The sequence below is a fragment of the Thunnus albacares genome, chromosome 15 (assembly GCF_914725855.1).
Source record: "Thunnus albacares chromosome 15, fThuAlb1.1, whole genome shotgun sequence".
Taxonomy (NCBI): domain Eukaryota; kingdom Metazoa; phylum Chordata; class Actinopteri; order Scombriformes; family Scombridae; genus Thunnus; species Thunnus albacares.
In genome coordinates, this window is record NC_058120.1 from 27,377,168 (window position 1) to 27,403,980 (window position 26,813).

At 40.4% G+C, this 26,813-nt stretch overlaps 1 protein-coding gene across 2 annotated transcripts in view; it reads right to left on the reverse strand.

The window, feature by feature from the left end:
* The window catches only part of LOC122997967 (protein jagged-2-like), a 67,591-nt gene that overhangs the window by 30,165 nt on the left and 10,613 nt on the right, over positions 1 to 26,813 (reverse strand). For both annotated transcript variants that reach the window (XM_044374386.1, XM_044374387.1), the window contains exons 3-5: positions 14,170 to 14,227; positions 3,542 to 3,796; positions 2,543 to 2,603 (exon numbers count right to left, since the gene is read on the reverse strand). In XM_044374386.1, coding sequence (XP_044230321.1) covers positions 2,543 to 2,603; positions 3,542 to 3,796; positions 14,170 to 14,227 — 374 coding nt within the window. The remainder of the gene's footprint in view (positions 1 to 2,542; positions 2,604 to 3,541; positions 3,797 to 14,169; positions 14,228 to 26,813) is intronic.

The window sequence follows — 26,813 nt, forward strand, 5'->3', positions numbered from 1 at the left end:
TTTTTTTTAACAAGATCTTAACAAAATCAAACCTGCCTGAGTATAAAAACCCTCCCCTCCCCTCTGCCAACCCTGCTCCTCTCCTCTCCTACCATTTCCAAACACTTGGCACTGTGTGTGTGTGTGTGTGTGTGTGTGTGTGAGCAGTTTGGCTTTTTAAAGCACTCGTGCTCCACTTTGTCTAAATGTACAGTTCGGTTCCACATGTAATCAAATCTAAATTTCTCTACTCTTCCCTTGCTGCTTACTCTCCTGTGCGCATAGTTGCTGCTGGTCAGCCTTTTTTAAAAACGCTTATAGTCCTCTGTGCAGTCATATTACTGTACACTGCTGTGTGTTTAGGGAGCATCCGATTCAACACAGCCATCGAGCTCTGTGTTTCATGAATAAAGAGTAAAACTGAAAACATAAAAAAAAAAAAAAAACTGTGTGTCTTTATAAATACAGTCATTTTCCAGTCCAAATGTTCTCAAAGTTATAATCCTGAAAATGTTCATTATCAAACCCAGAAGCAGCATTTATATACCACAGAATTATGTCCTCCACTTCCTCTGACTAAAGCTTTAGCACTCGTCAGTTTCCACTTCCCCTTTACTGTCACAAACGCCCTTCTATTCATTCATCTTTTTTTAATTTCCTTTTATATGCGGTTTTAATTTGTGTTTTATGGTGCTTTCACATTTAACCTGTTTGGTGCATCTGCTTGTTTGGTTTGGTTCATTTAGGCTGCTGTTAAAACTGTCAATCAAACTCTGATGTGAGCAAAAAAAAGCCCTTGAAAAAGTGGGTCCAAAGGCTCCGCTTAGATAAGGATATGTCATTTTATCATTCATTCATAATATAAACAACTAAATCCATCAGCTGATCGTGAACGGGAAAGAAGTCCTCTCTTAAACAATCTATGTAATTATTTGGGGTGATTTGGTAAAATTGATCAGAATGAAATAGAAAAGTCTGTATTTCAGCAGTAACTACCCTCCACCATCATGTTATGGATGGTTGTAAACATTGTTTTCATCCTGTTTCTACCTCTTCATCATTCAGTCCGTTCACACGTACCTCAGTAACCTGGTTACGTTCAGCTTTCTGCAGTAACAAGAAACCTGGTTTCTGTAATCTGGGGGGTAAGGGATTAGGGAAACCTGGTTTTCCCTGCTAGCTTCCAATAAAAATACAACTTTGACACGTAGTTTCCTCTGTGTTGGTGTATGGAACAAGATTTAGCCTAATCAGTGAACTTTAGAGGTATTTCTGAACCTTAGACTGAACCAGGCAAGATTTCCCCCCCTGCCTCCAGTCTTCAAGCTAAACTAATGCTATTAGCTTGATCAGATTACTTTCATATATATATTAAACTGTGTATAATTTTGTTATCTGGTCTATTCTGTACATCATCATCAATGCATTTCTGTCCATCCTGGAAAAGAGGTCCCTTAGGTTTTCTGCATTAAAGGTTTTTTTGGGCTTTTCTTTATCCGAATCAAGGGTGTAATGGTGCAGACACACCGAATCCAGCGATGACATATCTGGACGCATCAGACCACTGAGCGCTCTGGCTGGTGGTTTCAACATGGCCTGACCTTCTCATTTTACAGCTAAACAGTACATAAAGTATGTTTCAGCACTGCTTAGTTTGATAGTTTGATCTGAGTTTCATGAGCCGGCTGCGTTGCGCTGGACGGACCTCGTTTGCATAAAGTGGCGGTTGAGTCGTGATTATGCAAAATCAATCCATTTTCTCATTTTTTTCCCCAAAAATAGCAAACTATTCCTTCGATAAGCATTTGCGCATTAAGTGAATGACATAAAAAAGCTTCACTTGCCTCATTGCAATGAATCTATCACTTATTTACAGATGTATTTTTCTGTTCTTGAATGCTATATTATGTGTTTTTATCCCCCCCCCCACACACACACACACACACACACGCACACACACACATCCCCGCCTGTTGTCTCCAGCTCATTGGGTGGAATCCACATTTCCTACCAGGCGAGTGCCAGCCATAACAAGGCCCAGGATAGGAAGAGGTGATGTGGGCTACAGACATTGGAAAGGGGGGGTGAGGGTGGAGGGGGAGGGGAGGGTAGGGAGTGGGGGGCACAGTGCCTCTCCGCTGCTGGAGGAGGACGAGCGAGGAAACATACAGCATAAAAAACAGGCCTCTCTCTCTCTCTCTCTCTCTCTGTGTGCGGGCAGGAGCAGGCCAGCTTTAGAACAGGAAGCAGAACAATGGCTTCTGGATCAGAGTGGAGCTGAGGGATGGAGGTGGAGGGATGGGAGGGGGGACTTCACAGAACTGATGGGGGGGGAAGTAGGGGGGTTAGGCTGCTTGGTATGTTATCAACAACCACCCCCCTCACCCTCCCACCCCCTACCTCCACCCCTCATCACTCTGTTGTGTCACTACTGTTATCCTCATCAAGCTCTTATGCAGGGTTTCCATCCAAACAAGATCATATTTTATATCAATTGACAGCTGTGATGTAAAGGTGAACAAAGTAGAACAAACAAACAAAAAACAAAGCGGAGGCGACTCACTTGCATTCCCCCGGCACGTTGCACATCCCATGCAGGAGGCTGCATCCTTGTTTGCAGATGGCTTTTTGGGAAAGAGAAAGTGAAATGAACGTGTTAACTCCTGTGAGAGAAACATGAATTCACCTGTAAAACTGTAAAATCAATCAATTTCTGGATCCGTTTCAGGCACTTTGTTTTGAAAACCATCAAATCATTAAAATCTCATTTCCTGTGTTTCTTTGTTCATGAAGGCAGAGCATCTCTGCCGTGGTCACTGATGGAAAAGTCGAAGGGCTCTTTATCTCCAGCAGTGACGAGAGTTTCCAAACATTCTTTAAATTCTTGCTTACTTGACATGAACTTCCATGAACTTCTTCTCGGGAAACGGGCAGCAAAGCGAAGGCAAACTGAGAAAGCTGCGTCCATGTGATCACTGACATTGTTGATGTGTAGTGTTCTTTTATGGCTGGCTGAGTTTTTTAAACCTCTGTGTATTTATGGACATTTATTATGACTTTTAGATGAGTAAAAATGAGATATATCATGTAAGTAATACAAAACTACTACTAGTAAAATAGTGAACTTCTGTTTAATAAGCAGCTCATTTGCACTTTCTCTTTATTTTTGTCTTATTTTTACTTTGAAGCATTTTCTGAGCTGTCAATGTTACAAGTACAGAGTCCCAAAGCTGACAAAAAGGCAGTGAAAGTTTACCTTAATTAACCTTAATAAATAGTGCTGTTAGTTAAAGAATAAAGTGATAAACGATAAAAGATGAACAGAAGACTAAAATTTACTAAAGTTTTATTGATTGCATCAAGCAATTAGAGGACGAAAAACAAAATAAAAGCTTATCTCTTAATTGTTTAAGTAAAGATTATATTTATTGATGTTTTCAGTTATATTTTTGACTCTTCTTATAACCTTCTACTGCTTTTTGTCAGTCTTTGTGGTTTAGTTTTAGGTATTTTTCAGCTAAAATCAGTAAAACCTCTCCCCATGTATTGCAGAATAGTTCACCTGTTTTGCAGTCGGCTCCCGTCCATCCCTCCATGCAGCCTCGGTTCCCTAACTGGTCGCACACGTAGTGGCCGAAGTAGTCATCGCGAGGACGACAAACTTTGTTGCACTTGCTGCCGTAGTAGTGTTCGTCACAGCGCACGCGGATGGTGTACTCGAGGTTGGCGATCAAGCTTTTGTACTCCACCGTCTGCTTCTCCTCGCCGGGGTTGATCATCCCTTTGTAGATGCTGCGTTCAATCAGCAGCTCATCATCTGGATCAAAGACAAACAAATCAATACGGAAACATATAATTAACAGGGAATTAACTGTTCTGATATTCGCTTAAGAAGCTTCGGATAATATAATCAGTTATTACTTCCATCATTTGTAGGAAAACAAAAGGCTGCAATTAAAGATTATGTTTGATGGTTAATCAGTGGATTATTAGCCACCCCTAGAGGCACTGTGAGCATGTTAACACTGGCATTTAGCTCAGAGGACTGCTGTGCTTGAGTAGCTGTAGACTCTTAATCATGTTTTATTAATCAATCCCACTTTAAATTACTTATTTGTCCAACCAACAGTCCAAAACCCCAAATCTAAGTGATGATAACAACAGCAAATTCCTACATTTGAGAAACATTTTCTTGATAAATTACGTCAAAATGATGCAATGAATTGAATGAAAATGGACTAATTGACTGTTTTTTCAGCACCACAGAAAGCCCAACAACATTCAACAGGTCAAGTATTTGGGTCAGTTAGATAATGAAGTATGGAAACAACAAAAATTCTGAATGACATTCCAGGGAGCAGGACTGATTCCGGTTATGGGATTTGACCCGACAACCCCGGTGTTTAGTGAGATTAGACAGTCCATGAGGCTCCGAGCTACGCCTCATGTTAACACACATCAGAGGGAAGGTGTAACCTCCGGTCAAACATCCCTCTCTGTCCCACCAAGAAAGTGCAAGAAGAAAAAAACAGAAGAGGAAAAAAAAGGGGGGAAAAGAATAGGAAAATTAAGCAAGCACAAACAGAGGGTGTAGAAGCGAGGTCTGCGAGGGCTTGATAACCGAAATGCTTTTTCAGTTTTTCCTGCTTGGTGAAATGCTTTTCTGTACCCCCCCCCCCCACCACCCTCCCCTCCTCCTCCTCTTCTCTTCTCCTCCCCCTCTGCCTCCACCTCTCAGGATATCCAGCCCTGACTCCATCGGAGCCAGGCCGGAAATAATAAGAGACGGGGAACAGACGAGGAAGGGCGACATAGGAAAGGCCCTTTAGCTTGTTCTCAAGGAACAGAAGCACCGTGACCCCGCAGGCTTTGCCGCTGCTGCTTCCAGAGCTGAGGGCAACCCGGATGAGACAGAACTGGAAGGGGGAAGGAAGGATTCATCTTCAGTGCTTGTAGTGTTGTTTTTCTTCGCTGGGTCGAGGAAAGCACTGCGCCGCAGGGTCTTAAAATTCTCAACCCCATAAGGGCACACTTAATCCCAGTTTATTGTATTTATTAAGAATCACCAAATTTGGGAGATTCAGTGTATTACACTGGACAGAGATGATGTGTGAAATTATTTGGCAGACAAAGGACATTTTGTAGATGAACTGTGGTAAATTTTAGTAGTAATATTCTCAACAGTTGTAAGTGTAAGTGTGTTTCATTTCTGATTTGTTTTTTTAATCATGATTTTGTGATAAATTGTAAAATTTCATTATTATATTTTTTTTTTCCTTGGGACATTAAATTTGCCTTCCCATGAATGAAAATGCTCAAAAAATTTGCAGATTGGTCCAGTCTCATGCAAGATGGAGGGTTGCAGACACGTGTTTGAACTGGACTTGAAGCAATTATGAAAGTGTATTACCAGTAAAGAATAACATTAAGTCGTCATAGAAGTAAAATCCCAGTAATGATTCAAGAAAATTTACAAGAATAAAAGAAAAAGTGTTAAAATACATGACACCAACAGTTAGCCCAATGGCTAAACTAGCGGTTACCTATGTTTATTAGCAACACATTAGCCTAAGACAGCTAGCATAATGCCTTGCTAAGAGGGTGGATAAAATACAGGCTAGTAGCTGTTGCTAACTTACTTGCAACTGAATGTTAAACTGAAACCAACTGTCCATAACAATCAGCAAATATTGTAAAACTCAATTTATTTATCCATTATTTCAAATTTTACTCTAAAAAGGTGTGTTCAGACAGAAATCAAAGTGAATTTTCTTTGTACCATTTGTGTAGTTTCTCTTTATTTGCCCCAAAAAACCAATGTATGGAGTGTATAGACATTAGCTGTAAGCTAGCTAGAATCAGACCCACTGACTGTGTGGGAATTGTGTTTGTTTGCGTTCATCTCATCTTCCCACAACTCACCAGAAACTCCACTTCTCTCTGTTATATTCCTTAGTCTCTCTCCTCTTTCCTCTTTTCATCTCTTTATTAAATGAAACAGATTCATAAAACCTGGGCATGAGTGCAAATTTTTTAGCTCAAGCTGTGCTACCACAAGCAAATTTACGTCTACTCGCGCCACCTCGTCTTTCCACTGACTTTGGATGCAATCACCTCTAAAATTAATGCGGCGTTCTGTCTGAAAACACCATAAAACTTTCAATTAAGAGAGGCTGTGTAACTTTTTCTAAACAGCCACAACTATGACAATTGCATGAAAACGGTTAATGGCTACATTTTACTATTAGGCTAGCCTAATAATGGCATAAGTAGAGCAGTAATTAAGTCAGTACACTGACTCTGTAACATTAAGCAAGCTAACATTAGCTAACATTAGCCACAATAAGCTACTTATACATACAAGACCTAGTAAGGCTATAGCAGCAAAAGCCACAACTATGACATTGCATGAAAATGGTTAATGGCTACATTTTACTATTAGGCTAGCCTAACAATGGCATAAGTAGAGCAGTAATTAAGTCAGTACACTAACTCTGTAACATTAAGTAAGCTAACATTAGCTAACATTAGCCACAATAAGCTACTTATACATACAAGACCTAGTAAGGCTATAGTAAGGCAGCAAAACCCCTTAAGTGTATTATTTCATTGCTTATTCAACTTTTCATTTATAAGAAGGAGAATGTGACTTTAACCTACACAGATGAATTGCTTCAAATTTAACGCTCTGAAAATGAAATATGAACAAATGCTTTGATTCCTAAATCAGATTTCTTCTCTTAATGACTGAACTGTTGTACTGGAGCCTGGTGCAGCTATAAACTAGATTAAATGTACTGGATTTTGCTCCAGGTGTGTAGGGTTGGTAAAAAATTTTAACCTTTTTCTATTTTTATTAGAATTACTGTGTCTCCAGTGTATCCGCTATGTGAAATGTAAACACATTCCTTTAAGTAGCCTCTGTTATTATCATCATTATAGCTTCTGAAGTTTGACACTGCAGAAAAAGAGTTAAAATCCGATAAGAATCCATTTTCACACTGTCCTGATTTACTGAGTCTCACAGCGCGCTAACACACTGCCACAGATTTCAGTCCCACACCCACCACCTGAAACACCCAGGCACTCACTCACTGCTGCTCATCTCCAGCAATTAGATATAAAAATATAGACCAATCATGAGCTCCCTCTGTTCTGGAGGAGACACACTAAGAGAGACCGTTGTTACTAGGGAGAGCAGGAGAGAGAGGGCCATATAAAACCGGCTTACATAAACAACAAGGGGCTTCAGATTTGAGCAGCTGATCATGTCGAGAGCAATATGATTGTCTGTAATCGAAGAGAAGACTTTATTTTAACAAAGAGAAACTGGTTTTAACAAAGACAGTTTTTAGGGTTTTTTTTTTACTTACATGCAACAAGCTGCATGTAACTGGAGAGTTTTGTTAAGGGGCTTTGACCTTTGACCTCTTTACTGCTGGTCGCTTGTAACTGCGATGATCTTTGAACTTTTTTTCCTTCACCTGACAGCTTATGTTTTCTAGAAAGGTCACATTTATTTTCACATCATAGCAGCAAGTTTTCAATCCAAATCATGGACAGTGTATTTGCTGAAGCTTGCTGACTGGTGTGAACAAAATTCATAACCAGATAACCAGCTAAGCTAATAGATTAGCTAATAAACGTGTTTCCCAAGATGTCAAACTATCCCCTTAAAAATGCCATAACTGGTTCAAGTGCCAATCTGTCACCAAACAACAAAATCTCAAAGAAATACAAGGAACCTGGAGCTTTTTTTGGGTGAGGATTTTTCCTCAAAGCAGACATAAAAATGAACATAAAATGCATTTTCCTGCCCTGTATTACAGTATGTACTGCTGGAGCCTTGAGTGAACAGGTCTGGGCAGCAGGTTGAAGAGGCCTCAGGAAAAAGAAGGCTTTGTGAAAGCTGTTTATGCTTCAGGAAGCCCCCGCCTGTTTCAAAACAAAACACAAATGGCAAGAGAAAAGAGCGCAGAGGCTGTTGTTGACTCTGTGAGCTGGTGAACTGTTGGCTGGTGGGGGGGACTTCAGAAGAAGGCAGGGACCCACAGATACTGGGTATGTACTGGGCGGACAGCAGGGTAACATTTCTAAACATTTTCAAGTGTAAGTCTGGTGATATTCTACATACATACAACAATTATCTGATCCTACTTACAAGTACTGTGTGTGTAGCAAAGCCTGATCTTATTCCTCTGTGCCATAGAGCTCCATTATTGTCCACAAACTATTGAAAACATATGAATGAGACGCACCGTTGCACTGGGTGACATGTTCCTTCATTATGGTGAACACGGTCACTGTAGTTTATTTCAAGTCAATGTCACATTCACTAGAGCGCCAAATGTGTATCCATCTGCAGCCGAAAATAGTCCCAAACAAATGGACTGTTTCCTCCTGTTTGAGTAACTTTTGCTAGCAGCTACAATGCCCTGCTGCCTCAGGAAATTATTTATCCTGTTTTAAAAATAAAAGTATATTTTGTGAGCTGTTGAAAAGATTTACGTCTTCAGCGGGGACCTTTGAGCTGAGGGCTTCTGTCAGAAAGACCGACAAACACATTGTTGGTTTTGCTCTTTTCATGGCGTCTTCGTTACAGCATATCTTGTTAAATGAAAAAAAACGTAACGTATGAGAAAAAGCATTGTGCTGAAATTGTTACTGGAACTCAGGTATCACACTGGCACGAAAACTGCACTGAAAAAACTAACGTCAGATGCTAATTTATATCTTGTTGCCAAAGGCTAACAATTGAAATATGGTATGAGAAAAGTAAAGTAGTAACTTGCTTATATAATTATATATAATGATCAAGATTTATGTCAAGCAATGAAGAGGAGGTAATTTACATCTTTACTGAGGTGGAAGTGTTTCTTTGGATGAGGTGTGCCAAGTTTCTGAACTAAAAAGATTCATCATAGGGGTTTTTGGCAATCATAGGACAGCATTTCAACATTGATTAAGTGCAATTTCTTCCACGTTATAATTTTCCCGACTTTACCTTATGTGTCCTGATGTGTTTAACCCAACCTGACCGGAGCGCCAAGCAAAACAAATCAAACAGAGTGAAAACAGGAGATGTTGGTCAATTTTATTTAATCTTACCAACATTTGGGAGGTGTTTGATTTATTATTTTTGGTTAATGATGACAGAGAGCGCAACAAATGGCCGTAAATGTTTGGTGGTGCGGCACTAAACCACCTGGAGGAAAGATACTTTCAAAATAAAGTGTCACCCTTGACAACCAGCTTATCTTCGCTGAGTCACTGTTACTGGAAGACTGCTGCTCTGGCACCTGATTCCAGGTGTTCTCTTACAACTATTTTTTCCATCCATCCTTCCACATAACATCTGTACCAACTTATCCTGAGAGGCAGGCAGATATCTGAGGGATGACCAAATGAATGAACGGATAAAAAAGAAACAAAATGTTTCTTATGGATACGATCATCACCTTTACATGAAAACAACCTGAGAGTTAAACATAATTTTTTTAGTTTAACTGCTTATAGCTTGATGTCCACACTAATGCCATAACCTGTAATGAGGGGTCACAACTAGCTGTGTCTTAATTTGAAGAGGAAACTCCTGCTTTAGACAGTCTATTAGTGCTGACACATAAAGACAGAAAACCATTCAATATTTTATATTTTCTCAGATTTTTTTCTGTTTTTCAGGCTTTGAGTTTTAGGATAAAAGTTTTGATGAACATTTATTATCTTTTTTTTTTTTTTTTTTTTTAGATTATTTGATTCACTGACAAAACGACCACCAAGAATGAAAAGAAAAGGTTATTTTATTATTGCGGCTAAAGCTGGATATCTAACCGAAATGTGTCTGTGGCACAGACTATCAAAAACAATCATGAAAATGAAAGCTGGTAAGATTTATGATTCCTGATAAAAAATTCTGCCAGTTTTAGACTATTTTATTTGGCACAGCTCTTCGGCTGGTTGAGTTTTGACAACATTTAACATTTGAGAACTTTGGCTTCTTTTGTTAACTGAAAAATTACGCTCAAATATTTTATTGGCACCGGTATCAAAAAACTTAAAAGTTGTTCATGCTGGAGATGAAGAGACTGCCCCAAATTCTGTCCAAATCTTCCTGCCACAGCAGATACTCACTGAGGAATGTCTTCCCATGGGTGTTGTATTAAAACACTGTGGGAAATAACGCTCAGTATCATGGGAAACCAGTTAATGAATATGTGAAACAGGTTGTGTTATTTATAACGCAGAGCTATCCAACTGTCAAACTTGCCCTTTTCTAACATTATATACTGTACTTTAGATCAAACATGCACTGAACAGCCGTGTTACATAGGAAAATACAATATAGTTTAACCGGGACATGTGTTGGCAGACAATCAGAGGACTCAGATTTAGCTCTTGGGCAAAACAAAAACCTGATTGGGACATCCCTAGATTCTTATTCCTGTGCACACCTGGCCCATCACAGATGACAACTCACTCCTTAATTATGCAACAGTATCAGTATTGCTCTCTCCATCTGCACGTAACACCCACAGCTGGATGCAACAGGTTCATGCCTGCTCTCTGACTTTTTGTCAAAAGTAACCCCTGAAAACATAGGAAATCCCAAACGCAAGCAGAGACAGATGAGTGAAAGTAAATACAGCAAAAAGCAAACACTTAATCCCCCAAATGCCTCCAGGAATACACTGACCCGTCGCAGATAAACGGAGAATGTTCCTTAAGATATAATTCATATTTTTAGCTTATCCAGTGTGACTTATAAGTAAGCAAGCAGGTAAGGTTTCACTTTGACGGGAAACTTGGCTGCTGAAAGACTCACTGACAGATTCACGGATCAAACTTGTGATCATGCGATGAGAAAATACTTGGTCCAAGTCTACAAGAGAGGGGGGGGGGGGGGGGCACGGCGGTTCAGGACTTCAGCACCTCCCGCCCCGTCTGCCCGTCACTGCCTCCTAGCCTCGACCCCCTCTGAGGATTAATGAAACCAGCCATCACACCGTCAAAATCTACAGGTGGTCGAGCAAGCGAAGACTTAAACGTGTCCCTCCACCAGAGCTGCCGTCCAGGCCGAGGAACGGCAGTCTGGATGCCAGCCTGTCACGCTGTTTGAGGATAATGAAGTGGCGTGCGGTAGCCGGACAGCTGGCGAGATGCTAATTAGGAGACAGACATCAGAGGGAAAGATGGGTGGAAGGGGTGGGGGGGCAAAAAAAGAGAGCTGCAGTATGTAATTAATGGTTTAACGAGGCAATGCTTTCGCAGGCTTAATATAGAGGGAGAGCCGAAAACAGTCCCAGTGACCCTGAAGAGGGTGAGAAAACGGGAGATAGGAGAGATGGTGGAGGAGCACAAATAAGCTAGCTGTCAATCATGAGCCGGCTAATCAGTGTTTTTTTGTTTCAATATGAAGATGACATGATTTGACAAGAGAGACAATCACACAAGATAGTAACCATCTCCCGTTCCTTTCATTTTAATGTGTCTAATATCATCTATGAGTTATGCTGGTGGTCTGGTTTTCTTTCCAGTGCTTTTTTATTATTGTCCTTCATGCTATCATCAAATATGCTGCAGCTGTTAGGGTTGAGTTCTGATAGCCGCTTTGAGGGATGCACCAATCAATCATCACACACACACACCCACCCAATACCGATTCTGTTAGGTCAACTCAGAGTACCAATCCAATACAAGTTCACTCCTTTCCCTGAGTTTTAATCTGCACACCTCACTACAGAGAACTCTGAATAATTTTTACATGAGTCCAGGAATCTTCCTGCGGCTGACACCGACGCATTTTGGCTAAAAGCCTTCATCATGGTGTTGAAGTAAAAGACAAACACGGACACTTTAATGGCACAAGACTGAACCTAAACACATTTAATACATGACAGTAATAAGATTGGGCTTAATTTAGATTGTATGAAGCTTTTTGCTGCTCAAACTGGTTACAACACATTAGATCTGTGTCACACAAGCTCAACACCTTGACTTTTAACTTTGAGCCCACATACAGTAGCTGTTCAGCAATATTTCCCACGGAAACTCCTACAATAGAAGATAACAGCTCAGAGATTTGTGCTAAGATAGTAACTGACTGTTTGAACACCGATCAGATCTGATACATAGCATGAAAGTATCATATCAGCTAGGCGTTTGTATGGATCTGTCACAACCAAATACCAAAAACCTGAAGAAATCTGGAGGTATTTTTGTAAAAAAAAAAGGGAGAGTTAGAGGGAGGTGAGTATGAGAAAGAAAGGCGAGGTCAATGAAGGATCTTGGCCTGAAATCAACTTGCTTGGAAAGTGAGTCAGCATCTAATGAAGCAAATCCTGTGTTGTCTTATCACAAAGATTACGTCCCTCAAATAATCGTTCTCCCACGGAGTGTTGGAAACAAAAGCCAAACGGTATATGGAGGCCAGAAAGCGACAAAGGAAATAAATTAATGACAAAAATAAGAATTAAATAAATAAATAAGAACTTTATATATTTTATCTATTAAGTGATTCCTTTATATTTATTTTCACATGTATTTCCATATCTCCTGTCTTTTGCTGATCAGTCTTGGGTTGGTTTCAGAGACAATCATGGCGGCATACATACAGAGACGGTCACCAAAGTTGTGCAACTGCTCGACAGTGTCTCGTTCTCCACTTCTACACGTGTTAGAAACACACATAGCTAAAATAAGTAAATAAAACAGCCTTGGAGTTCTTAGATAACATAAACCATTTCTCCCCTGCTAGCAGTTTGCGCTAAGCTAAGCTAAGCTAAGCTAAGCTAAACAAGTCCGCCAGAGATATTTCTGTATTGAACACACAGAGATGGAACTGATGTTGGTCGTTTCAATTAACTCCTAGCAAGAAAGATGAAATGTGCGGTGCGGACAAATAATATAAAGGAAAAATATAAAACATATTAATCTATTTGTATAACAGCACAGAGATTACAGCAGCGTGTATAAACAGGATACAGGTGTATACCAGAGAATGCAGGCAGGTTAGAACCAAACTTATTGGCCTTGAAAGGAGATCTGGCTCCAGTTCACACAGTCAACATTAGTGACTTTTCAGGAAATGTCCTCATGAGAAAAAGATAACATGTTTTTATGCCAACGGACAGCAGACAGACTGTGGAGCTCATCTGAGAAAAGCTAAACACATTTTTAACACCTCCCTTTTTACTGATGAACTTAATTTGAAGAATGGATGAAAAGTCGATTACATCAATTCAAAGCTTTCCAGTTCCCCAAGACTACTGGAACAAACAACTCGAAAGCAATTTTGTAAAATGGCCTCATGGTGACGATAGCTGTTTGGTCCATCAGACCTTCACTTTGTTACGGAGCAAGATATCCGAGCATCTACTTGCAAAACTGACATGAAATTTGGTTTCAACATTCATGGTCCCCAGAGGAGGATTCCTGATCATTTTAGTGACCTTTAAACATTTCCTCTAGCGCCACCATCAGGTCAAAAACTCTGCTTGTCCAACATTTAAGTCCATGACAAGACATTTAAAACCTTCTTTAACATTTACTGGAGATATTCATGCTCCTCAGAGAATGAATTCTTTCTTTGTTGGATGCTCGGTCAGTGAATTTTCCTCTTGTAAAGACCCTCGGGCTAAAATATCAATTTAACACACCAGATACGTCATAATCTACTTGACAGACCGCCATAAACTCTGCCAAGCACATTCATGCCCCCCAGAGGATGATCTTGATTTTATTCTAATGGCCCGATGACTTTTCCTTTCCTAACCGTAACCCGTGAGAAAAAAAAAGCTTTGCATATTCTTATATTCTAGGACTGTGTTGCTCAATCTGTCCAGCGCTTTCAAAGCTTCAGACTTTGTATTCTTTGTGATGTATGTATACTATACAATGAGCATCTCAACTGAATTATAATCATTAAAATAGAGTCACACGCCTGTGACACATCATCACTAGCAGTGTGACCGGTCAGTCAAAGTCATCAGCCAGTTAAGCAAATAAATGGAGCAAATACTGAGCATAATCACATGAAGTAGATCTCAGATACTTAAAAAAAATAAAATAATATACAATACTCATGAGAACCTCGGAGCGTGTGATTTGGGATGGAGAGAAAGGAGAAAAAAAACATTTTTTTTTAATTTTCTTAAACGCTGTTTTGGAAACAGTTTAGAGGAATAACCTTACCATTACTGTGTGTGCCGTTGTCCCTGTCCCACGCCTCCACTATCACAGTGTACCCTCGCTGAAACAGAAAGAGAGGCAGAGGTTATCAAAGTGCATGCTAATAGAAAAACACTGCACACGCACACACACACACACACACACACACAGAGAGAGAGAGAGAAACAAACACACACACATTCTTGCTGAAACTCAGATATGTCCACTTGACCATGTGGAGTTTACACAGAAACTCAGATATGTGCTGCCGTCACTCATAAACAGACACGCACGAGTACTTTCGACTACGCACATTTTTTCTTAAAACGCTGAATAACGATGGGAAAATAACTCTTGTTCCCACAGTGCTGTCACTGATTAGCTTCCATCTGCCTCAGGCTAGTTAACAAACGCAGCCACTGTTCAGCTGGAGAACAAAACATTCACCTGGGAACCACCGACACATTTTCCATAAGTCCGGTATTTTTTATGATAATCTGGTTGACTGAGCCAAAATTTTTCTGGGTCACAGGTACTGAGTTACGTCACTCGATCGTCTTTTTTTTTTTCTGTGACTGTGTATTGATCCCAGAGGGCGGATGTTTCGCCTTCCCCTCGCCTCCACGGGGGAGTTCGGCACCCCTTGAACTAGCAGGGATTTGATAACTTGCTCGAGGGCTTTTTGTGTGGTTTTGTATTGATTTCCTATGTATCTTTCCTGCCTTCCCTGCAGGGATCTGGGCCTTTCAAGTCAAGTGGCGAGGGAAACACTGGCAGTATATTACAGCAGAGACGGGCTTCACTTCAAATAAAGACTAAGCCTAAGATAACGCCAGAAGAAATGATTTAACTCTCTAACATTAACCTTAAGACTGCTAACATGCATGTCCTGCTTTGTTTGCTTGAATCCTACATTTCCCATAATGCAACTCAGATGCATTTTTTTGTCAAACCCCCTCTGATAAATGTTCTCATCTTACAAGTCCACACACCCAGTTTCTAACTCAGGCTTTCTGTCATAAATTTCCGAGTCTAAAATATCCTAATGACATCACTATGACATCATCAGGGTTATTTTCTCAGACTCCAGAGCCACAGAGGATATTATACAATCGTTTTCACATGCTGATAAAACTTCCAGAATAAAAGCGAGACAAAGTTAATACATACAGTAAAAAGTTATAAGCGTTTGCTGCAATTAAGATCAAGAAATAGCTGATTAAACAACAAGTAAACAAGCCTAAGAGTCGGCCAGCTGTTGATGTGCTCAGAAAGCTTTGAAGTTTGATACCCAGCCTATGCAAAAAAAAAAAAAAAAACTACATTACATGAAGCTTCAACAAAAGGATCATCCAGCGAAAAAGTTGAAGCAGGCCACAACCTTCATCACGCAACATCATCCATTAAGCAGCAGCATTTGGCCGATCACGTACATACAAGCGCACATTCCTTTATTAGGTGAACGCCTTTGTTCTACTGTTTACCTCGTGACGGTTGCGATGAAAGATGAAATATGTGCAGCCGTGATAACTTTCCAATATTGTGAAATCCTGTCTGTGGGTATCATTATTACGCTACGCAGCATTTCAGTGTCTGATAAGCCTTTAAAGTCGTGGATCTGTTACTCAAACACAGACTCTCTGCTGAATCTCTGCTAAAACCAGACTGGAGTTAGTTTAAAAGATGATAAACAGCAGCTAGATATTCACATAAAGGTGACACCAGCAGTAAACAATGTCCTTGAGGAAACCTTGCTCTTATGTGTTGGATAATGCTAACATTATATGACATTATTACACACTATTTACCGCTATGATACAGTGTTGTGTGGATATTATGCGTAAAAGCCCAGCACGCCTGCACACTATGCCCTACTTTCCAGAGGAGACGGACTCGGCCATCCCACGGCAACAAACTCAAACTCTGGATTGTTTCAGGTGCAAAGGGCTATTTTTTTCCCTTTTTTTCACGGGCATCAGCAAACAAACTGAGATGGAGCTCGCTGTCCGTCAACCGCATGGGGCCGGACGAGCAGCTGTGAGTTCCCATGACCCAAGTCTGACTCAGAGAGACTGAGGGCTGCAGGGGAATATTACAGGGGGAGGTTACAGAGTGGCGCTGGGAGAGATTAGAGAGGCAGAGAGAGGACAAGAGACATGAAACAAGAAGGTAGAGAGCTAAAGTGCTTTATGGCACTTTCAAGGTAATTTTATGGTACTCTGAAGAGGTTTCAGAGTGTAGAGAGACAGAAAAGTTGCAGGAGAGACAAACCCATGAGTCAGATATGAGGCTGTGTTGTTACAGGTACTCGGTAGTTGCTTTAGGGTGGCTTCGTGAGCAAGTTTGGAGCTGTTTATTTAAATTAGGCGGCCTTTACATTCAGCTTTGATGATGAATATAACCGCACAGACAGACAGATGTCCTTAAAAGCATGACTCAGTATTTACAGGGGCTGCAGCTATCATCATTTAATCTATAAAATGAATTAAAAAAAGCCCATCACATGAGACAAATACTGAATTTACGATATAAAACAGAGAAAAGTGTGTCTATTTTTGAGTGATAAATGTTATTATAATGTTATTTTCTCACTTGTCGTCAATTAATTGTCTTTCTGATTGACTAATCTATTAATCAACTAATCACTTTAACACTCATGGGTTTGAGAAGCTGCTCATATTCAGCTGTGATAAAAAAAACAAACAACTAAAGATGATCTTGTTCCAGCGACTATAAAAGCTTTTCTTTGTTTTATGTCATTGTAAACAGGATGTCTTTGGGTTTGGACTGGTGACCAAACAAAAAAAAAAAAAAAAGACATTTGAAGAAGTCTCTGGGAAACTGTGACAGACATCCTTCATCATTTTTCTGATTAATTGTAAAAAAAAAATAAGATTAAACTGTAATGAAAATAGTCTTCAGTTGCAGCCGTATTGTGTTTCCACTGTGGTTTAAACCAATTAACTGCTAATCTTCTCATTTAAGAGTGTAAACCAGTTAGTTTCAGTGGAATTTTTCATTAAAAATATGTTTATATCAAGTTAATTTCAAAGCAAACTGATAAAGAATAAATATTTGCTTCTTGTGATGTAAACTGATAAGTAGAATATTATTATTATCATTGTGATATTGAAGACTTTTCAGCCGGGAACAAAGAAAAAGATTTGATAGAAAAGTAAGCAGAGATGCCATTAATACATTAAATTAACAAAAATCTATCAATGCAGAAAAATGACTGATACATAAGAGACTTTAATGTTCAATTTGGGCGTCTAAAAGAGACGATAAAGCAGCAGAGATTATTTCTAATCTCAGGTGCACACACACACACTGAATTACTATTGTCATCAAAGACGGAGAAAATCCATCCAGTCAATGTTTTTCAGGCAGGTTTTGTGAGCCCGGAGCGGTCTACGTCACGCAGCTGCATTCAGACGAGAGAGAGCCAGATGAGATTTTCACAATCTCAGTTTTACCCTCTGCTCTCTTGGAGAGTGTAAGAGCGAGTTACACCATCACGGAGTCAGAGCCAGCCTGGCTGTCAGAGCGAGCAGAAAGCCAAAGCTGTGCAGTTACATCACCAAAATAAGATGAGATGGGGACAAAGCGGTTTTCAAACTTTTCCTCTTCAGACTGTAAATGTTAAACTATTTAATTCAACCGTCTGGTGGGAAACGCTTCGTTCTGCAGACTGTGAGAATGAAGCAGCAGCAGCAGCAGCAGGATAATAATATAATCAGGCAGTGATTAAAACTCATTTCTTTAAATCTTCTTAGGTGGCTTTCAAACCAGGTGTGAACAGGTTCTCTGCTCTTAATCACATGATCAACATACTTGGTCTTGTCTCATATCCAGACACTTTCATTCACATTCAGACACATATATGCAGCTCCATGAGCCAGATCGTCTTTCCCATTTTGCCCAGGTCCTACTCCAGTCCAGCTGCTGGTGGTTATGCACCTGAAACCGGCAGAATAAGCACAACTGGCAAACCATTTTCCATAAACTAACACCAGCACACAGATGAATCGTTATAATGGACCATAACCACTCCTGCACCCATCAATGCTCTCTTATCCACTAACACCATCCAGCAGTGGGACCGATCAGGGATCAGATAAACACTACAATGAGGAGAACAACAAAAATGATTTCTGTGTGACTTCAGCTGCCGTTCTCACAGGGGACAGACGCCGTAGCAGCAACTTCCACAAACTGTTACACTTGGGAGGAGTAAAGATTATGTATGACTGTTGGAGAGACATTTAAACATTTTCAGCTCATATGGTTTGTTTCTCTCTCTGCTCCGCTGTTGTCCTTATAGATTATATTGGTTAAGTGCCCACTAGTAACCAGTCATTTTGATTTTAATTTAATTTCTTTCTGATCTGTTGTTTTCTCTCTTTCTTTCCCATCCTTACAGTGTTTTTGCATCAGAGAGAGTCCTGATAAAGCCCCTTCCAGGGTTTCTGCATCTCTCCATCACATGTTTTTTAAATTATTTCTGTGCACATCAACTTGTATCTTTTGCATATGTTTAAAACAAATAAAATCCAAACATCTGTCTGGAATCCGTCTCAGCCATCCTCCAGAGATGGTTTGAAGAATTAGATTTGAATGAGTCTTGAATGCTTCTTGGACGCATCAAGTCAAACAGGGGTCGTTATTAGTATTTCCATTGGAGCCTTCGGATCAATCGATTCAGAACCTGGAGGGAAATGTTACAACTATCTTCAGTCCTCGCTAGCAGACAGGTCCAAGTCCGTGTCAGGTATATATATATCAATTTACACATGAGCATAATCTCCAAACTCCTCTAATCTTCACTCCATTCATTCATAATCCAAAAAAAACCATGACCTCAGCCTGAGGAAAATTTAGTTGAAGTCTCAGCAGAAACGACAGCATCAGCCTCCGAGAGGACACGGCGGTGATTTATGGGCCCAGTGAGCAGCCATAACGCTGTAATGACTGAAAATAAGTGGACATTATCATAATCAATCATCCCCTTTGTAATCAATTTTAAATGTCACAGCCACTGGCTCACAGACAGATGGGGCTGTCCCGCGGCCTCAGAGCAGCCACACTTGAGTGTATGTATGTGTGTGTGTGTGTGTGTGTGTGTGTACATATCTGAGTGTGTGTGTGTGGCAGGACTCAAGTGTGTGTTTGTGTGCTTTATGTGTCCTTGAAGGAGAGCGGAGCTCGAGGATCAGAGTGTCACGTCCCCGCTGTCTGCGGTGAGACGACCTTATGAGTCAAGTGTGTGTGTGTGTGTGTGTGTGATGGGGAGGGGGGTTAGGAGGGAGGGAGGGAGGGTGGTGGTGGTGAGGGGGGTGGGAGGGGGGGAGTGTTGGGAGACACTTGACACCTCCTAACCAATTTACAGCAGTCAGAGGGATTTGAGTTTTCATTAGGCGGAGGAGAAACCAGCCCACTCCTCTCCGCCTTCACCTGTTCAATGAATAAATTACTGCTTCGCCACGACAGGAACAGCCGCGAGCAACACACACACACACACACACACACACGTCTACTGAGAATATACTGTACGGTTTGGAGCTGCTCCACACACACACACACACACACACACACACACACTATGAATTTATTTGCTATGTATGCAAATAAGTTTTATCCTGTAGTAGCTGCTGCTGCTGCTGCGACAACACTCTTCATCTTCTCTCAGGTCACTTATCAAAAGTCAAGACTTCACATGAGACTTTAGAGTTTTTTGGAGTTAAACTGAATAAATCGGTTCGTTACACCACTTGTCACTCAGGTGCTTAGTGCCGTTGTTTCCCGCCACGTTGGGTGTGGGTGTGTTAGTGATGCGAGTGTCCGTCTCAGCCTTGGTTTTTGAGTAGAATCTTCCTAAAAACCATGAAAATACACTCATTTATAAATCAAACTATCCTTAAAGTATTAAACTGCTGAGTCGCTATAACAGAAAGTATGTGATATAATGACAAAATAAAGTTTAAGCTACCAGATATAAATACAATACAGTGACAAGGAAATATCATAAATGACTTAACATATTTGAAACATAATAGTGATATTAAAAATTAGATTAAATAATTAAAAATAAGGTGACTGTAAATCCACTAATCACCACCAGACACTGTTTAACTCCTACAGGATCGTAGGCCTGCAACTAACAATTACTATTATGTTCTTTTTGTCTATAAAATGTCAAAAAAATATTGAAAAATCACATTTTCCTTATGTCAGTCTTATGAAGTGATGTCATCAAATGTCTTGTTTTGTCCGACCATTAGTCCAAAAACCAAAGATATTCAGTTTACGATGATAAACTATCATCAAAACGGTTCATTTTCTGCTGACAAATCGTTGCAGCTCTAGTGCAAAGTTCACAAAACAATCTCATCTGAAGGTGCATTCAGTAGATGTTCTGGATCTTTCCAGACTTGTTGCTCAGTCCGTAGCGCTCAAATATGTAAATTTAACATCTCTATCCCCTCGATCTCCAGCTCCATGACGACCAAGCAAACTCCACCCGCTGTGATATGATCAAAAGCTCCGGAACAGCTGCTAAATTGAGCTTGAAATTGATTATTTGGTCAACTATAGGAAGCTAGTTTTGTAAATCTCTATCATTGTTAAAATTCAGTGATTCGGTCACGGCTGTTGGGTTGCTCTTTGCTAGGAAAAATCCTCTGGTACACAAGGAGTGATGCATTGTTTTCATGTTTTTGTTTGTTCTAAACAGACGCAAGAAAAATTGGGAAGCTAACAATTAGCATCACCTGCAATCAGCTGCTTATTATCTAACTCAGTAAAGTTAATAGGAGAAATATTATCTACACAGAATGTAAAAAAACACCATCATGTATTCTTCTCCTATGTGTCACTTTATTGAAGGTGGACTAAAATCAAGACAAATGTTCCTTTAATTGAGAGCTCGCAGCAGCAGGGGATTGTCAACGGTAAAAAAAAAAAAAAACCTGAGACCCAATTAACAACTTTTCAAGAGTTGTGATCAGGCGGAGAAGAAGAACAAAAAAAAAGCAACAGCAACACCTGTCATGTCACACCTGTTAGGCTATTGAGATGAATAAAACATGTAGCTCCCGGCAGAGAGAGAGAGGCTGGGATGGTTAATTTAGCACGTTATTAACAGAACAAGCCCACCGCCGCCCCCCCCCTGCCCCCCTCCCCCAACCATCACCACCACCTCCTCTCTCTAAGGAGACGTCACCGCTCCAACCCTCCCTGAGGAGGCCTCGTTCAGACAGCAAAGCTAATCAAAGCTAATCTAATCAGGTCTTTATACTGAGACGGGAGAATGTTGAAATGACCCAATTCACTTTTCCCACACCAAACGCGTGAAAAGCTATTTCTGTCACTCCAGGTTACTCCGCCTCCTCCGGAGAGGAATTTTATGAATTTTATAGTAAATTGATGTCGTGTATGATCTGTAAAGGGAGCATATGGAGAAAATACAGCCTTAAATCCGTTAGTTAGGCCTTTAATTTAATTGTGTCCTTCGAAATAAATATAACTTTCTAGTCCTAAATATAGAGTAACATACTTTCTCTTGATATTGCGTTAATGTTTTCCTCTTTTTTTTGATGAAATGCAGGGAGAAGTGGCCAAACTTCAACTTCAAACAAACACAGTGATCTCAGTAAGTCACAGCACGTACAGCGATAAAATCTGAGTACAACATTGTGCTCAGCTTTTCATTACCTCCTCCTCGTCAAATTGTCTGTAATCAGATGCTGCCGCTGCTGCTGCTGCTGCTGCTGCTGCACTCAACTCGCACTCCCACTGCTACACTCACACAGCCACTCTGCATATAGACCATACTGTGTATCACAACCACAAGAGAAGAGCTGAGGTTGTCTCCTCTTTTACTGGTTTACTTTGTAGCGCGACCGCAACTGCTCGTAACTCATCTCTCAATGTGTGAGAGTCAGAGGCGATGAGAAGGAGGCTCTTTGTTTTACGAACCGCATTGTCTCCTCCGAGGTAATGAACTGTACAACGGTTGACGTGCTTTCATGCATTTGATTCTGTTATTTTTGCTTTAAGAGAAGGTGACGGCTGCAAGGTTGTCAGATCACACAATCAAAAGAAATAGAAGAAAGTAAAATCTGAAACCATGAAAAGCATGAAAAACTTCATATTAAGCTGAAATTAATTCTAAAAAAGACAAACTGTTGGCAAAATGACAATCGATTATCAACTAATTAACTGACTAATTGTTGCTGCTCTAGTTCAAAGTTCCTTCTTGACATCGGAAACAAAACATTCTCAACTTAAGGTCCATTTAGTAAATGTTGTGGAGCTTTCGAGCCTAGTTGTCATGTAACTGCAGACTCAATTTTGAAGTCCTTAGTGCTCAAAAATGGAAATTTTTTTACAATAGACAGAAAACAGAAAAACACGATGACGTGATCTCAAGAGCATTAACAAAATCTCAACAATAAAAGCATGAAAAATCAAATATTTAGCAGAATCTCTGCTTCATTAGTTCTAAAAAAAGACAAACTTAATTCTCCTACAGTGCAATTATGATACTAGAAAGTCCTGTTAGCATTTCTGAAATCACTATAAGCTCTGTGAAAAATGTCTTCAAGGCGTTTTATATAACACTTGTCCAAATGTGATTTATCTGACAGATTTTCTACAAACTAGCCTAAATAGTTTAATACTGGGAATGTGTCTGCAACCAGTTCAAATGCCTGGCTGAAGCTTGCTGATTCAACAACAGGCTGTAAACAGAGAGAAAAGGGGGGGAAGAAAAGACGAGGAAAAGAGAGGAAAGACTGTGCATAAACTGCAATCGAGGTTCAGAGCCAAATTCAGAACAACCATGACCGTAAAAGTCCACAGTGACTCACGGAGGAAATCCAGCAGGATTTTACCACCTGGTCAAGAACGATTTCAAGACTGAACAACTGTGACATTTCACAAGTGGAACTGATGCAGAAATGTGGAAGTAGGCGGCACCGTGTAGAGGTACGCACGGCTAAGAGGACACGCAAAGAGCTGCAGGATGGAAACCAGGTCTACAAGGAGGCGCTGCAGCATCTCAGGTGTAAAGCTGCAAAGCAAAGTTTAACTAACGACGTGCAGGATCATCATCTCTAATCAGAGCTGAATATTTAAATCATGAGCTGAAAGCCGACAAGCATGCATCCGTATGTTTGATATTGATTGATACAATGAACAATTTATTGTTTTATTTGCTTTTAGCTGTAGGTTCTCGCTTCTCCAACATGAGGATTTGCTGAAACTGAATCTCTTTTAGTTTTGTTCTTCAGACAAGATGTTAATAATCAGTTTACTATCATATATGATGAAAAAAGCAGAAAATCCTCACAACTGAAAAGCTGGAATGTTATCGCTAGTTTAACCCTTTTTATTCGGGTAACAAATGATACTAAACTGCTCAGTCGACTACAGGATCAGTCAAGAAAGTTTTGGACACACTTTCTCCTTCAAGTGAATGGGAACCCTTTGACTGGAAGTGTTTGTAGTGTAGTCTAAATTTGGAGCCGTCTACTGGTTTAGCTCTGGGAATGTTAAAGAACAAGTAAACCAAACAACTGAATCTGACCCACTTTCTATTCTTGACGCCACAGACACATCACGGTTAGTATTCAAAAGATACGCTGGTTCAAGCCCTGATAATCACTAAATGAATCGATATCTAAACAAATTTTTTTCTTGCTGCTTCAGTCTGAATTGCGCCATTGGTACTGTCACTTCAATTTGCTGGGAATCTGCTTACGTGTTTGCTTGGTTCCCATCTGAGTGCTGTGGTTTCAAGAAAAACTTGCCAAACATCACAAATAAAAGTCCAAAAGAGATCCTAGAGGACTAACAGCTGCTAAGATACCAGCAAATACGGACCCTAAATAAGACTATTTTCTGTCATTCATCCTCATCCGCTAACAACTGGATGCAGCCATAAATTGTGTGTTGTGAGTTGTGTGTCTAGCGAGAAGCCAACACCTGAGGCAGGCGTGAATACCAGATTCAGCATGTAGCAGACCCACTCCAGAGAGCAGCACAAGAGAGGCCTTATGTAAACGCTCTCAAATCCACTCCTGACATTTTGCCCAACGCAGCTGCCCTCCTCTATCTCCGTTTCTCTCTGTGTTTCCATCCCTCCCCCTCCCCACCCCCCCCACCACCACCCCCACCAGACACACAGATGTGACGAATAAACGGCCCACCTGCGATAGAATAAAACTCTTTAATGCGACGACGAGGTGGAAGCAGAGACGAGTTTCACCGCGCGGCAACACGAGCTTCGATTGTTGTTTTAACCTCCGTGGGAGGAGACGCTTCCAAGTGGCGTGAGAGCGGTTCGGACGCCGAGCTGTGCGGTTGTTGTCATGCGGTCGAGCACACGTAGGCTTCGTTTAAGTGTGTAAACACAGAAGATAAAGAGATACAGACTGATAGAAAGACAGAGACAAAGCTTAATGTAAACTTTTGTTTGTTTGCTTTGTCTGTAAGTGTCAGAATTTTGGGAAAAAGTTAATTCATGAAGTAAAGTCAAGGTCCACTTCCTTGCTTGTTCTAGACCTTTTGACCAGATCGCTTGGCCTTCTGCGGTAAGAAGCCTCAACTTTTTAACCAACATGGACGAGAACAAGGCTGAAACAAGCGATTGTTGATCGTTTTGTGTGTGAAAATGAGAAAAAAAATGTGAAAAATAACCTTAAAAATGTCTCAGAGCCCGAGGTCATGACAGCTGAGGAAACCACATCTGTTGAAGAAGACCCACGTGATCATGCCGAAAGCTCCAGAACAAGTGAGTCGACAAGTCTGTTTCAACTTCAACTTTATTCACAATGTCAACAAAGTAATTAATTCGATTTTTTACAAGTCAAACAGTCAGAATAAATGGTTGAATGAAGCTCATGCACAGGAAAACTGTGTGCACGTAACTACAGTGCTGCAGGTACAGTAGGTCAAAGTTAAAGCTCATTTTCTCTCTCATTTCCTGTCTGATCATCTGCTCATATTTTATCAGGAAATACTGTTGTTGTGACGCCGCCGTGTTTCCCTGATCTCAGCAAGTAATTTATCACTAGTGTTCACATTTGACCACAACCATACCTTTTTTCACTACTTTACTGTCTGTGAAGACAAAAAAATGTGATTTCAGTTGTTCTCAATTTCATTGCTATTTAGAACATTTTATTGTGTAAGGTAAAATAAATATAAACAAGGTAATATAAGTTGTTTAGGCTTCCTGTTGGAGGTGTGCTGGTCGTCTGCAGCTCTTCATCGAACATCATCATCACTGTGGCTGCTTGTACTCTTCCTCTCTGCAGTATTTCAAAGAGCTCCAATTATATCCAGATCTTGTCGTGTCGACTTGTTTTTATTGAAGAATAGCGCCACTAACGAAGATCCGCCGACTCGGCGATAAACGTGTTTCATTTCCTTTAAGTCCTCCACAATAAAAGCCTCCCGTTGGTTTGTCTGCGGAAAGCTTTTAATATGAAGCAGCGACGGCAGGAAATGTTTTCATCGGCGGTAACTTAACACGGCTCCGATACAGCTGAAAGTGATCAGGAAACAGTAAAATAAGGCTGATATCTGAAAAGCACAAACAGGGACACAGGAGAGAAATTTCAGGCTCACATGTGTCGGTAAACTAGGAGGGATTTTTCAAAAGGCTTATAAGAAATCTGTTCGATATTTATTTGAATTCACATTTTTATTTGAAAAATACGAAAAATGGTTGTAATAAACCAGAATTGTCCTTAATCACGAGTGTGCCATGGATCTGTAGTTGATTGAGAAGCGTGTGAGTGTTTTGGAGAGTTTCTCCATGGAGGGGAGGTTGGGTAACTGAGGTTACTGACAGAGACTGTAGCCCCAGATGTGTTGAGAAACCCTGCTGACCCTTCACCCAATCCCTCTCAATCCCTCTGGAGATGGATTGGCTGCACGATGTCCTTGTTGCATCAGTTTACAGAAGAAGAAGAAGAAGAAGAAGAAGAAGAAGAACGTGGTAGTAATACTCATCAGGGAAAATTTCCATCACATTAGCCCTGTTTAATATCTTCAGCATACTTGGAAGGCCGAACAATAAGTCAGGCTGCGTTCATACCGAGCGTGTTTGCAGTGGTTTACTTGAAGTCTGGAGTCCTTTAGCTCGGTTTATTATTTGTGCATGAAAAGAATGACAGTCATGTTAGGGAGTCATTGATTTATATCTACTACTTCATGTGCTCTTAACGGGGATAAACACCAAGTTACAGTTTAGATCCAAGTCTGTCCAGACTCATATATTATTTGTAGTGACAACTTTGAAGGAATTATAAAAGCTATTAGGTGTATATTTCTTGTATGTGTTCACATGCTCAACCAACAAAGCTGATTCTGGAAGTCATAGCCATGACAGCAGACAATGCTTCAGATGTGGATGTTGCTGCAATGAAGCTACAAATTCTGAAACCTCCTTCACACACATCTTCAACCAGGCAGCACAGAAGATCTGTCCCTTCTGTTCCTGAGTTATGGTGTTGAATAAGTGTTGACATTTCACCTTTTGGATGTAAAATGTTGTCACTTCATCATTTTATCCTACTAGACATTTGTGCGAAACTTTCTCATAATTATCTTTATGAATTCTTCAGTTACGGCCAAAAAATGCGTTTTGTGATGTCACA